A 15091-nucleotide genomic window follows, 5' to 3' on the forward strand; every position below is an offset into this window, starting at 1 on the left:
GTTCACCTTCACCATCTCCAGCATGGACATCGCGTTCCGCCTTTATGCATAACAATACCACCGGAGAAGCAGAATCAGCATGACTGCTCACATTTAGGAGCTCATTTTTCTCATTAACGTAAGGTTTAAAGTAATTTTATTTTTTTTTTATTTATTTTAATATTTAATTAAGATGAAATCTCGGTCCAAAACATTTACAGATATGCCCATTCATTCTTGCAGTATGAACGGGAAGTATAAAGGAGATTCTTATCTTCTGTGATGGCAGATAATCTTGAAATTGATGTTTATCACATGAATTAATATTTACAACAACAAAAGAAAAAAATTAAAGTACAATCAATGGTTATGGTAATAATTCTAAAATCCATTTTTTTTCTACGTCGTAATTTGCTTAAATCTAATTTCACAATAAAAACAAGTTGTTTTTTTTTCTTTTGGATTTGCTTCTATAGAGTGAGAAAATGCAAAATGAAACAAGCAGATCAAAATTATTTTTGAACTTTTTGTAGTCATAATTACCGATACAACATGACTGGTAACACGGAGAAAAGCCTAAAGATAGGCTTTAAAAAAATCTTAAATTGAGATCTCAGCACCTCTCATATCAGCACTTCTCGGTAAACCCAAAGGCTAGTGTCTACAGCACCACTATGTGGTTGAAATAGGCCTTATAGAACTAAAAAAAATAGAATATTATTTAGCTGGTAAAATGAATAAATGAATTAATAAAGTCAAATAAAACATAACGGTGAGACATAATACTGATACAAATTAAACCTTACAAGCTGGTTCATATATTGTGCACTATCGTGTCCCAGTGGTTTTATTAATTTAACTGAGCTCTCTCCTGTCAATAAACAAGAACAGACGTCAGAAACCCTGAGAAAGATGGCCGCTGTCATGGTGCGTTTTAACAAGAGCACGCACCTTCCCTGTTCACGCGAGATCGCGTTCAAAGTCACAATCTTTGCGTCGTTATAGCGACAATAGCGTCACCATCAGGGAGCTACGAATTCATTTTTCAAAGTTAACAAAACATGCAGTTAAAAAGTCAAACATCTTAACTCTTGTATAAATTACAGGTATGTTATAATCTCGGTTTTACAGCTTTAGATGTCCTGTGACCTTTAAAAGATTTCTGTTCAAATTTTAAAAGAAAAATAGGTACCTGATTACCATGTCAGTTCTTGTTGGAGATTAGCACGAGGTTAGCTTCTAAATAATATTTTAGTAAATTGTATGCACAGCAGGTTAGGTGACAACAAGTCATGTGGGAGCTCTGTTGGGGTAGATTTAGTTGCAATTTATGAACTTTAGATTCGCGTGTAGCATTAAGTGTATTGGGCAGTGTAAAAACAACCAACTAATGAATCAACTAACAAAGTGAGAACAAGTGACAAACAGAAGTAGAAGCAAGAGACCTTAAGATGCCGGTGTTACCAGCATCTTAAATTCTTTAACATCATTTCAGCATTGACAGGACATGACAAATGCATAATTATGTTCATAATCTATTTCATTTAGTTTTCAGTTAGTAACTCTAAAAATCACATTAGTGATTCTGTTTTATGTGTAAAAATCCCAATCAGCAGTGTGGCTATTTGGGCAATGTTGTGGTAAAATGTCTTAGGAATGACTTGGGGACCACATAAACCAGTTTGAGCAGTTGACTGAAGCTCCAAAGATCTAAGACAATTTGAATATGTGTGAGATGTGCTCGACAAGCAGAACTGATTAATGCAGGCCTTACCTTACAACTTCCAGGACTTGAAGAATCCGCTGTTGATATCGTCCATGTCAGATGCCACACTCATATTGTGCCTTGTAGTTGTAGGTCAAATTTAAGCTATAATAGTCAGTTACTAGAGTGAAAATGAGTTAAAAAAAACCCTGCCGTGTTCAAATGTAAACAAAGTCAACACAATCAACCTTTGATCAAGTAATCAAAGCTAACACAATCATTTTGTCTTCTTTTAGTATTTTCTTATTTCCGCTACCTTGTTTATCATGGAGAGTGATGAACGTTTGAATGACTTGCGGCTTCAGTTCCAAACGCTGCAAAAACAGCAGGAAAAAAGAAAACTGGAAGGGAAGAAGAAGAAAGAACCCAATAATTTAAGTGTGACAGGTAGTCAGGATGATTTGAATCTGTCGAAGCAAGTCGTTCAGGAAGACAGTCCTGAAGAAAGGTAAGTGGTTTCACTTGGTCTTGGTTTAAATTAAACTGTATTGTTTGACTCAAAGCTTACATAATACATAAGTACATCAGAAAATAGTCATAACATGATGATGGTGTGTCATCTGTCATTCAAAGTCTGTTAAAGCAGCAGGATGAGATCCTGTTAGACCAAATTCGAGAGCTCAGAGATGAAAATGGGAGGCTCTTCAAACTTCTGAGTGAAAAGGACTTTGAGATCAAACATCTGAAGAAGAAAAGAGAAGAAGAGAGACTGGCCTTAACAGGTACAAGCAGGCAAGTTGGATGTATTTTACATACAAGAGTTAATGGGACTTTACAGCCATCTTGCGAATTATCCCTTTAGGTTCATCAGGCTTGGCAGGAGCTGTAGCTGCCACCAAGATTGTTGAGCTGTCCAAGAAGAATAGAGAGCTAACTGCAGAAATTGAGAAAGAGAAGGTTAGATCCAAGCAAAGCAGCAATAGGATCAAAGAGCTCGAGAAAGAGGTAAATCTCTATTTAATTTATTGGATGGAAAGGTGAAGTTACAAGTCAAAACCCATAGAAAACAACATTTTGTTTAGCTGCAGTGTGCTTTGGAGAATGTTGCACCTGGACAGAAAACCACAAAAAAAACCCTGGATAAGAGCTTGTCTGAAGACCATGAGGTAAACAGAAACTGAGTAATGCCATTCTCTTGATCTGAAACCTGAAGTGATAGCATTTTATTTTAAATCACATACATTTCTCTACTGCGCCACAGGAAAACCCGCTGGTCAAGTCCCTGCAAGAAAAATTAGCAGCTGCCCAGCTGAAAGTGACAGAATATCGAAACCAGGTTCAGTCTGCAAAACAGGAGCTGAAGGTTGCTCAAAAGGTAATCTCATTATTTCTTTTCCACCTGACAGAGCTCTAATTATACTTATTTATGACTTCTTAATTGGATTTTAGGGCCTTTCAGCTGAAGGCCCAGTATTGTCTGGCTATCAGAAATGGGACTGTGAATATTTTCTTACCACACAAGCTGCAATTCGAAGATAGGTTTGAAAAGTGAGACGAATAAACATAACTTAAGACCATTCACATAGCCTGGAAATTATATTTTAGAACTGAAGTCTCTAATTTTATAAGAATGCCCTGGCCAAGAATGATACAGCAACTTCCATATTTATTGTCATTAGTGGTATATAGATTCTTTGATTCTAGTAGCATAGTTTGGTTTTCTTACTTAGTTGCCTTGTTAAATATACACCCCTCTTACTGCCCTACAGAAATAAAGCACACTTTATTTACTTCATACCTCATCAATAGTATGTATTTTAATGACATGTTGATTGATCTCTTTTTATTCTACATATTTATGATGATACTTTTTATTATTTATTTATTTATTGATTTTATTATTGGAGGCTTGCAACAAAATTTTGCTCATTATGTACATTTTAAAGGTGCAGTTTAATGATAATAAATTATGTCTACTCTTAAAATACCTGTTAAAACTATTGCAGGTTTTATTGAGTGAAGTTGGAGAGGAGATCAACCTTCAGCAGATGCTCAACAATCCTGGGAGCTTCAGAGGCCGGTCGCAGCAGATTCTTGCTCTTCAAACAAGAGTAAGCTAGAAAACTTAGATGGTGACTGAATGTCTGTAATAATGCTCATAATTCTTTCTCACTTTATTTATAAATAACCAACCAACCAAGAAGTTGGTTGGTTTTCAGAGTTATGATTGTGCATGTGCATCTCTATCAAAAGGAACATCACTGAGAAGTTTCTGGTTCAGGAGTGTCTTGAAAAAAGAAATATGACAGTTGTAGGTTCGTTGTGCAAAAGCTATAACTACTACGATCAATAGAAATAAACAGTAGAGATATAGTACTCTGTGTGTAGTCAATCTATATCTGGGTTTCACTGTTTGAACTGAATTCCTGAAACTAACTAAATTGGATTTTGATGTTATTCCAATTTTAGTCTCATGCACCTGAAAGTTATGTCACAGAAAATGCTGAATTCATACAACAGGTGCGGGAGCTGGAGCAGCAGCTGTGCCAGCAAAGACAGGCAGATGTTCAGAGTGTAGAGCAGGATTTTTCTGGTACTGCAGGCCATCATAAACCCCCTGCTCAAAATAGAAACCTCAACTACATCCGTACCATCGAGAAGGAAAAGAGGGAGGCATTTGAGGTACGTAAACAATAACTCAGTTTAAAAACAAAATGAAATATTAAGGTACTAATATTTTTTTGCTTGTTGCTTTTGGTAAATCTGTAGAGGATCTCAGCTGACCATGAGGGCCTCTTGAAAGAACACGAGGATGTGAAGAAAAAGCTAGAAGCCTCTAAGGCCAGGAGCAGAACTCAGTCTGAGGAAATCAGAACTCTGAAAATGCAGATTTCCTCCTTATTAGAGAAGGGGAAACATGACACCGGGCTTGTGGATGCCCTGCTGGTAAGCCCTCTGATGAGATAAAAGTGAGAAAGAGAGAAATATTCTGGGTCCTTCCTTTCCCACAACCTTGTTTTGTTAACCCCTGGCAGAAACAGCAGAACCAGATGCAGACAGCGCTGAAGCAACTCGGCCAACAGCAGAGCGCACAGATCAAGAGCCACAAACACAGACCGAGACAACAGCTGGACAGTGGGCCCCCAGAGGACAAATGCCTCATCCAGAAACTGAAGCTTATGATAGCAGAGAAAGACGCCATGATAAAAGAGCTGCGGGAAAGCCAACAACTTTCCAATAAGGTAAAAAAAAAAAAAAAAGAAAAGCTGAAATATTTAGTGCTGCAGCAACCACTGTAAAACAAATCTGCCTGCTGGAAACAAAAATCTGTTTTTACAGCAGCTGAAGGAAGAGTGTGGGGACAAACAATTAAGCCCTAAAATCAAAAGCTGCAGTTCAGGAATCTACCCAGAAGATGGAGACAGTGTCACAAGAATTACAACTGAGTATGTTTTCAGACATATCTGAATTATTTGATTCTTTGTAGTCATTTTATTCATTTATTAAGAGAATCATAAAAACTACCCTCTGAAATATAATAAATTTTGTATAGTGGTATAAAGTTCATGGTTTGGTAATTTCTACTAGGAACTAAAGTCACTCGTTTTACAAAGTATAACTAATAACTGACTCGACAAGATCAATGACAGAAGAAGCAAGAAGAGTAAAACATTTTATGACTTCTCATCTTTTTATCTGTTTCAGTTCAGTCTCTAAATTAGGCCATAAATTGGTAATTGCAACTGTGGGAGGTGAGATGGAATTAAAGTAAGTGAGCTGTATTATATGTATATGATTCATCTTATTTTAAATATCAGTTATTATTGCACCAATGTAAATACATCAAAACTATGAACTGTTTGATTGTGTTTGATGTTCTCTGAAGTCATTCAAAGTGTCCGGGTTGTTCTGCTGATGTGAGTGGACTGATCACCCAGAGCAGTGCGTATAAAATCCTCAGCGTGGAGAAGGACCGCCTGCTGGAGCTTGTTAAGCTTCTACAGATCAAGTAATGCACACACTACAAATCTTTCTGCTTGCCAGAAAACTTTAAATATACTGAAATCAGTAAATTTAACTGATTTCAGTTAAATATCCTGGAACTCAGTAAAATTAACTTTTCTGATTTTCAGTGAAATACTGCCTGCTCTCCTACATCATTGACATGGATAGAGCATGCTTCTGTAAGAAACAACCAAATGTGGATTCAACTCTTGATTTTTTTATTGATTTTCATCCAAATCTTGGCTGAGATCCATTCAAACATTCGCAAGAATGTTATGGGTCATTTTCACATGTTTTAGGTTGTAATAGTAAATCTATGGTCTAAGGTTTAATAATGTAAATGACAGACAGAATCACTATCCATTACATTGGATTGAAGTGCTTCAGATCATTCCCATAGACAATAATTTTATTGTTGCTTTAGATGTCCAAAGAGAAAGCAATGGAGTGTGTGTATTAAGAAATTTTTTAACTCTTTTATCTACAACAAAAAATGTTTATCTTCCAGAGAGAAAGACATGAAACAAATGTGTTTGGAGGCAGAGAAGAAGTACCAAGAGGAGCGCCGCAAAACTTTGATGCTGGAGCAGCAGTTAGAAAGGGCATGAACAGAGTAAAGGACTCTGCGTTGAGCACGGGAATTATAAGGACCAGTGTGACCAGGTGGACGTTCTGCTAAAAAACCTGTTTTCCCAGGGTTCAACTCCAAGGGTTTCAAGGGTTTTCTAGCATACCCTTGCTCAACTCAACCTTGTCTGTCTCCCTCGTGGCTGTCATGACTGTTCCTCAGGAGAAATAGGGCAGGAGCTACAAGGCAGAAAAAAATAAAAATACTGACAAACAAATCAAACTCTGGAATGTGAATAAATTTTACCTCTCAATCTTATTGTGTTGTGAGCTGCTCCTGATTTTAAACATGACAGTTTTTTTTTTCTCTCCATACCATGAAAATTTAACCACACAGCAAATTTAATGATGTGTGGCAATAGTCTCAACTCCCATGCTCAGGGTTAGCTTCTGCCCATCATCGTTTGGTTGTTTATGTTGCTCTTGTACGCTGTCTCCTGTCTGGTCATTCAGCTGGAGGAAACGCAGTCTCTGAGGGCATCCTAAAAGAGCACTCTCCATCACGGCATACAGCTTTATGGTGACGTGATGAGACAAGTTGAGCATTTTTTCTTTTTTTTTTTTTTTTTTTTCCTGGAGGCTCTGTGACAGCACTGACAAGACAGTAACCAGGAGAACTGGCTGCTCCCTGCTCAAGCTCTCTTGCTGCTCAGCCCTACCTTCTCTTGTCACATGTGACAAACCACAGCCTGCAGGAAACAAGTTCTCCTCCTTAGCCACACACACACACCCACACACGCACACTCCCCCATTTGCACGTGCACACAAATCATGAGGAGATCTTACTCTCATTTCCGTTTGGAATGATTTGTAGTGCAACCAAGTGACTTAAGGTTAAGGTATATGGAGGAACTTTTGTGGAACAGCTTCCTGCTTAACCTTGATAGTAGCAGACAGTTGTTCCTGCTGATTAGGGAATGGCTTGACCTTAATCTATTTTCCCCCTGGTGTCATATTGTCTCCAATAGTCATTTCATAAATGTAAATTAACTTTTATTTTGTAAAAAAAAAAATATGCTTGTAAGTTTTTTATTTGTTTCAGACAAATCAATTTTATTTTTTGAAACAAACTAAGGTTTGGTTAAATTATAATTTTTTTTATGGCTTACCCGTATTCTCTTTCTGTTTTTAGTCATTTTGGCTGTGAATGGTTGTGAATAAAATTGCAAAATTGCCATCAAGATTGCATTAACCTCTGTTAGGTTCCTCCTAAAGTTGATATTCCTGTTAAATATCCACACTAATCATTTCTGACTTGAAACTGGATGTGTGGGAATAGTGGTTAGAAGTGAATGCAAACTAAAGCTACACAAACTGACTAATTCATTTCCCAGAGCATATCACGGATTTACAGAATAAAGTCTGTGATCAGCGATCCAAGACATCCTGGAAAGCGTTTGGAAAAAGTAGGCAATTTATTTTACGAATTTACTGGGTCTGGATGAATTTGGAAAAAAGGGAAATATAAGGGAAATTTGATGGTTTTCAGGCTTTATTTCTCAGCAACATTGTTTGAACAGTTAATTCAGTTAACAGTTTTTCCTTCCTTATTTCTTCTATTCAGTCTTAATTTTCTTTCTTCATTCTTTGTATTTGTCCATCCTTGATCCTGCTACCCCTCTTTCCTTTTTCCTTCTACATTTGTCATTCCTTCTTCCCTTTTCTCCTTCCCTCCACATATCCTTTCATCCTTCCTTGTTTATTTCTTTCATTCTCTATCATTTCCTCCATTTCCCTATTTTTCATACCTTCTTGCTTTGCTTTTGTCTGTCCTGTCTTCCTATCTGCCTTAAGCAGATGTTGTACTTTAGAAATGAGCAAAAACGTTAAAACAGAAAACTCTGCTAATTATGTCTGGAATGAAATCTTTAGAAAGCCTCTTAGACTTTCAATCCAAACATTGTCTCAATTCTGCTGATGGGTGTGGCATTTACATACATGCGTACATCTGAGTTATTTCAATGTATTTAAAGATGTTTCAGAAAAAAAAAACAAAAAAAAAACGTCTCTGCCCTCTCCACATCACGCTTAATTTAAAACCATGGCTGACTTAGTGTGCTGATTCAAATACCGCACTATGTCTTCCAGCACCCTGTGGGAGATTGGCAGGTCCCATTTGGACCTGGTGAGAAAGAGCCACAAGACAAAAATATCAGAGTTTGGACATGATGAAGACAGCCTTTATGCTCACAGTAACAAAAAACATCTTGTGTTGAGCACCTCCAGGATGAAGGGTGAAAAACCTTTTGCAAGAGCTGGTTAGATACAATGGGATCTGAATCGATTTGGCATAAATTACACAACATGATGCGAACCACGGAGCAAATTGTATTTTTTGTCCCTTGTTCCATGTGATTCCTGGAAGATGTAAAATGTTTCTGAGCACCATGTGTATGTGTAAATATTAACTGATAGGAACAAGTCAAGCACTTCCAATATTTCAGTAAGCTTTTTTTCTATATAAAGCTTCCTACTGTTTTCTACTGAGGTTATAGTGTAATTTCAGGTAAGTTAATTTCACAGCTTAATGCGTCTGCTCTTGTTGACTTCAGTTATTTTGGAGTGTCATCACCTTCATATAAATTACACTTTGGCAAACAATTTTATTCTTGTTTTATGTAGCTGTATTACGCAGAAAGGTGTAGATTTATTCCAAAATGCCCAATAAGCCACCAAACCAAACACAAACTTATGTAAACACAGCGTACGTAAACAGCCTCGGCTATTTGTCATTCCAGCTTTGAATGACTCCTTTCTCCATCGTTCTCCTCAGAGGTATTCCCTCGTTCTGGACCAATGCTTCCTGCAGACCATTGACTGCATCCAGAAACTAAAGTAAACAGTGCAGCTGTGAACGCAGAGGTTAAAGTTAGCAATCAGTGTGCGAGGCATCTGTGAACTTTCCTCAGGCCAGAAAAACAGTTTACTCCTCTGTGAGTTTATTCATTGCCCTGTGGCTCTCATTTACATGTAATGGAAAGAAAATAAACAGAACAGTTCTAATGTGCTCATTTACAGTAATTAGAAATTAAGTAACAACTTAACTTGTATACAAGTGAAGTAATGATTAGACTCTTATTGGTCTCATTAATGTTCACTGGATCATCACTTTAAGTTCTCTTCAGGGTCTAATTAGGCGTGGTATCACTAGATGGCAGTACAGTTGCTCATGTGCTGGGATGTCCCTAAGATTGTTAAAATACTGTTTTGACATTGAGTGGTACCATGTGATTTAAAGCCAAAAGTGTTGTAAAACTCTTTCCACAAAATATAAGTTCTTGTGGGAAAAACACAACGACTCACAATTTCAAGAAAATTTCACATATTGAAAAGGGTTGGAGAAAAAAATTTGACTAGTTCTACAATAAGTACCATGCCTTGCAAAAGTCTTCAGACCCTTTTAACTTTTTTTTTTGGCAATTTGTCGCATTACAACCAGAGACTTTAACTTATTTAACAAAAGCACTTTTTTGTTTTACTTTAAAAGTCTCAGAAGTTCTGTGTGCCTGTGTAACTAGAGGGAAATCCCCACTTACAGCCACAAGTATTTTGATGTCTCTGATAGCTTTGCATGTGTAGACACTGAAATTTGATACCTCTTTTTTTTTTTTTTTTTTTTTGACAAAATTCAATCACCTCAACACATCAGTCTAACGGGCCTGTGAACTTGTCAATCTTGGCATAAATTCTAAATTGGAATGAGGTCTAGACTTTGAGTAGGCTATTCTAAGATGTGATTTGCTTCTATCATTACAGCTCCTCCCGATTTATCACAGACTTCTTTACTTCTCTTGATGTCAAACTTTAGTTTAAGTGGGCAGCTCCTCTTTCAGTAAGTTTGCAGCTGCATCGTACTTTTTCCACTTGCATTTGTTTGAACATCTTGGAATAATGTTTTACAACCTAACAGAAGGTTGTAATAAACCTCTCCACAACTTCTGTCTTTCCTGGACTTCATGATGTTTTTTGTTCACTAATGTTCCTCTGAGGCCTTCACAGGATAGCTGTACTCATTCTGGGATTAAATTTCACATGTATAAACTTTGTTTATTCATTAGGCGACTTCTGAAGGGAACCAGCTGCCTAAATGTTAAATATTTTTTATTTTTCTTCAAACCTGTGCTTAATGTTGGTTTAAATCCAAATAAGATCAATTTAAGTTTGTAGTTATGAAATTTAGCAAAGTCTAAGTGGCCTGAAAAATTTTGCAAGGCATTCCAACCTACACTACATTAAACTTTAATCTCTATTATTAAATTATCGAACATGGCTGACACAGCAGATGTACTATCCTAAGACTATTGAATAAGTAGGATTTTTCTTTTCTGGAACAATGAAGGAAATTTATGTGTTTTGGATAGAAGCACCCTGAAACGGCCTCTTATGAAAGGAGTTCAAATCAAAATAAATTTTAAAGCTGTGTTTAAGATCTTATGTGATGCTGACAAACTGCACTGACTCGGAGAGAACCTTTAAAATTATTGAAAAGCAAAAACTATGTAATGTATAATAGATTACGTTCATTAGTATGGTGGAACCAGATTACTAGAGCCTCAGCAAATACAGGTTAAAAAGAAATGCTACTAAATTATCTGAGGCAAACACCACTAAGGATGTAGAGACAAAAAAACCCTTCTGGGCATGCAGTCGTTTTCATCAGTCTGACAGTAGCTGAACATGTTGGCCTCTCTGTGGCAATCATACTAGCTTGGGACAAAGCAATCAGTCTCTCTCATGTCTGAACCACATGCCAGACTAACATGAAGAGGAGAAGGGACATTATTTGGCATTGGCCCTGCTTTTGTTAAAGATATGAAAAGGTTTGCCTTTCATGGATTTTCTTTCCACAGCTTCATCTGACATTGAACAAATCTTTTGTCTTTAACCAAATAACCAAGATAATGATAAAAATGGCATTATGTAGTTTTTTTTTTTTTTTTGAGTAAGTGAAAATATACTAAATGCAGTTCAGAGACATTTTTTTTGCTTCTGGGTTGAATAAATAGGTGTATATTTTTTCTTTAACACAGTGAAATAGAAATGCATCATTCCTAAAGCACCAAAACAGGAGTATGCAGCACTGCTCAGCATATCAGCTGCATTTTTCCTTTGAAGACACTTTGCAGAGCAGCACTGCAGAAGCACAGAGCAAAAGGCGATAATAAAACAAAGTGATTCGGGAAGGGAAACAGAATTTTTAGTAAAGCTGCAATCAGCAAAGTGCAGCTCTCCTATCACTAAAAGCTGCTATTCTCTGCTTGTCATCTTTGTAATTTGATTGCTACTTTTGACACTTATTTCATCCCTTAAGACTTTTCTCACTGTAGATTGAACTGCTCACAACTTCTGTCAAATAATCAATTTCTTTAGGAACATCTCCAACATTTGTGCTGAAGATATGGTTCTGTTAGGATTATTTTAAGCTCCATAATTGGGTTTGTGGATTTGCCCTTTAATATGCTTTTAAACTTTTGGAAAATAAAAATGCTCTGTTTTTGCATTTAGAGGAAGTAATTAGTTTTTTGTGTTTATTCATTCTTCACTGGATGAACAGGAAGGAATCTACAAAGAAAAGAGGATTGTTTCCATGAAGGTATGATTTTTCATTATTGCAGTTGTTTAATAAGTCCCTCAGCTTGTCCTGGCAAAATGGCAATGACATTTTACTCATGAATGCAATAGGGTCCACATTCTGGACATATTTGCATCAGCACCACTGATAACAGTCTGCTGGTTTGGCTCAAGTTTTTCTGTCATTTGACAGATTACCATGGAGAAATGCAAAAAATAATTAGGACAGACACAAGCTGGTGCACCACAAAATCCCAAGAGACTGCTTATATTGTTCACAGAAATAATGTCCTTGTACGTTACATGAATGTCAATGTACGAATGTTTGTTATAGCACAACAGATGGATCCACTAATTATAGTTAACTGACCCACAATGTGTCCCAGCAAGTTCATTCTTTAACTGCAATGTAAAAGTGGAGTACAGTCAAAGGCGATGTCCAACCCAAATCAAAAGTTTAAAATCCATTAAAGGATCATTAAACTCAAGATGTGACACTAAAGTACCTCATATCAACCTGATTCCTGACACTTATCTATTGTGTGTAAGTCAATACAAACGCAATAATTATAAATGCAGCATAAACGAAAGAGTAAAGTGACTTACCAAAGCATTTACATTTCATACAGCCAAATTCAATTTATTGGGATTTTATCAGACACACGAACACAAGCCTGTATGTAATTTTATCTTGGTTGGGCAAAATTTGATTCAAAGTTGTTCTTCGAAAGCCTCAGCGTTTTTTTTTTTTTTTTTGAAAAACATAAACAAAGAACATTATAAAATTTAGAAACACATCAGGAACATCGGTAGAAAAGTTTAAATATTATTAAGTTGTGACCATTTAATTGTTCAGTCTAACATTTAAAAAGGAAACAGTGTAGCATAACTTTAAATCTACTGATATATGGCTCCACAGTGAATGTATGGTGTAGGACGATATCTAATTTTGGAAGTCTCTCCCTGTCTGCTTTCCGGGCTATTAGTGGAAATTTTGCTTCCTTCCTCGTCCCCTCCTTGCTGATTCCCAGTAGTATTTGGTGTACAGAATCTGGCTCAGCAGATTGACATGTAGACCCGAACTGTCGTACACACAAATAACGTTTACCTTCCTATATTAGAAAATGGACATGCAGGTTGACTTTCAGAGATGAAACAGTCATTTCAATTTAATTTTGAAAAAAAAAAAGAAAAAAAGAAAATCACTAAAGGAGAGAACTCTAAGAAATTACATTGCAAGAGAAGGAATGTTGGGAGAAACCTTGCAACCACACAAGTAAATCTATTAAATAGGCACTTGGTACAAGCACTATTTATTTTTTTTATTTTGGAGTGGACACATCTTACACTTAAATCAATGCTCAAATTGTACAGACAGAGAATGGTGCTGGCCTTAGGCAGAGAAAGAAAAAGGAGACAATCATGTAGAGAAACTTGTACAACAATTTTTCCATCCAATCAACTCAACAGGTTTCCAGGGGGTTTCCAGAGATAGTTTCTTTATCACTACCCCTGATGTTGGTGCTCCAACAGGAGAGACAGAATTACATAATTGGTACCAAATTACTAGACACCTTAAAATTTCCATCACCTCAAGAAGTAAATCTGTTTTAGTGGCGACTTTCATTTGTTCTTTTGAATCTTACTGCAGTTGTATAATTGAAACAATTTGAAATTCTATTGAATTCAGTATTCAGAAACAGTAAAGCCAAGTTTTACTCCTTTACTACAAAAGGCTGTAACGTATATCCTGTATAAATCAGGAGTTTGTGTGCGTCGAATGCTGACCCAGGGCAGTGGCTTAGTTCATTCAAACCCACTCTTCTTTCTTTTGCAAGATTTTTCAACATCTCAAATTAGTTCATGTGTCATTAATGTAGATCCATACTGATCCAAGCTGGTTTAGTATTTTTCTTATATGATCTAACCACTTCATTATAGTTTAAAAGGTTTTCAGCATAAGGCAGTGCATGTGTGTTTGTTGTGTTTGTATAAGAAGAAGAAGAGAATTCAAAAGTGTTTTACACAATGAAAACCCAAAACATCAACTCAGCGAGAAACATTACAAAGCAGTGGCAAACAAAAGGATCGTAAGGACAAGTTTGAATGCAGAATAAAATTAATGATGTTCTTGTTATTACTAGTCAAAGGCAGCTTTAGATAAAATGATAAAAGCCTAACTTTGAAGGAACTCTGTGTTTCAGCATTTTTGCAGTTTTCTAGAAGTTAGTTCCAGATTAGAGGAGAATAACAATTGAATGCTGCTTCCCTTGTGTGGTTCTGATTCTGGGAATATAGAGTGCAAGCTTTCATGTATTTTGGTGCTTAACATTCAGTGGCTTAAGAACTAACAAAAATGTTTTAAAGTATATTCTGTGTGCTGAGCTAGTGGGAGCTAGTGTAAGGACTTTAGAATGAGAGTGATGTTCTCTTTTCTAGTTTTAGTGAGGAGCAGCACTTGTCATGTATTTTACATGTCTGACTTGTCTGTTAAAACATTACAAAGATATCTCTGTTACTTAGAAATACATGTAATTCACACATTTGCTGACTTTTTAAAATTACTGTTGCATTACAAAGACTACGAAGAAGCTTACAGTAGAGTCTCAGTTATTTTAAAAATCTAATTTTAATTGGACACAAGAATCACAACTGCATAGCCAGGAGCCCTTCCTGTCAGTTTGAGACAAGGGTTTAATAATTATTCCCAAAATCCCTTCGGCTTTGGTCCCTGATACACATTACATGTTTTAATAAGCAGAAACAGGAATGGTCAGGTTCCATTGGGTTGTAAAATATTCTTTGGGAGTGAGGTGATGCTTAAGGGATAAATATAGAGAGATAAAGCCAAAGAGCCATCCAATGAAGATATGAGAAATAACTGTTGAAGTGAGGTTAAAGGGAGGGAGGGGATGTTATTTAGACTTTATTTTATCATAACATCATTCCCTCATACATGGAGTTTTGTTTCGATTCTTTAATGCATATTAGAGAAAAACTTGAATTGCCCATGGAGCCACCCAGCTCTGCCTTATAGAATAAACTTTTCTCACACCTTTCTCACTCAGGACCAGCAATCACCAAATACCAAACAGAGCTGAGTGTCTGGTGAGCTCATCATACATACTTCTCAGTCCAAGGCTCCTGAGAACGTTTGTAAACAGCATAATGAAAAGGCATTGTTGTTATTATGTGCTGAAAGAA

At 36.5% G+C, this 15091-nt stretch overlaps 1 protein-coding gene across 3 annotated transcripts; it reads left to right on the plus strand.

Moving 5' to 3' along the window:
- The first annotated feature begins 966 nt into the window (after positions 1-966).
- ccdc13 (coiled-coil domain containing 13) lies at positions 967-6575 on the plus strand. Of its 3 annotated transcripts, none has more exons than XM_044134706.1 (14): positions 967-1085; positions 1981-2192; positions 2318-2466; positions 2547-2689; positions 2767-2850; positions 2946-3059; positions 3691-3795; positions 4205-4366; positions 4454-4630; positions 4720-4926; positions 5027-5130; positions 5390-5452; positions 5571-5693; positions 6198-6575. In XM_044134706.1, the coding sequence occupies exons 2-14, from the start codon at positions 2011-2013 to the stop codon at positions 6295-6297; spliced, it is 1713 nt and encodes a 570-aa protein (XP_043990641.1). In that variant the 5' UTR covers positions 967-1085; positions 1981-2010; the 3' UTR covers positions 6298-6575. The 3 variants fall into 3 exon arrangements, with proteins under 3 accessions (XP_043990641.1, XP_043990642.1, XP_043990640.1); XM_044134707.1 differs by having other exon boundaries at positions 2773-2850; positions 5024-5130; XM_044134705.1 differs by having other exon boundaries at positions 968-1085; positions 5024-5130.
- Positions 6576-15091: the final 8516 nt, after the last annotated feature.

This window comes from Gambusia affinis, linkage group LG12, assembly GCF_019740435.1.
Source record: "Gambusia affinis linkage group LG12, SWU_Gaff_1.0, whole genome shotgun sequence".
Classification (NCBI taxonomy): Eukaryota; Metazoa; Chordata; class Actinopteri; order Cyprinodontiformes; family Poeciliidae; genus Gambusia; species Gambusia affinis.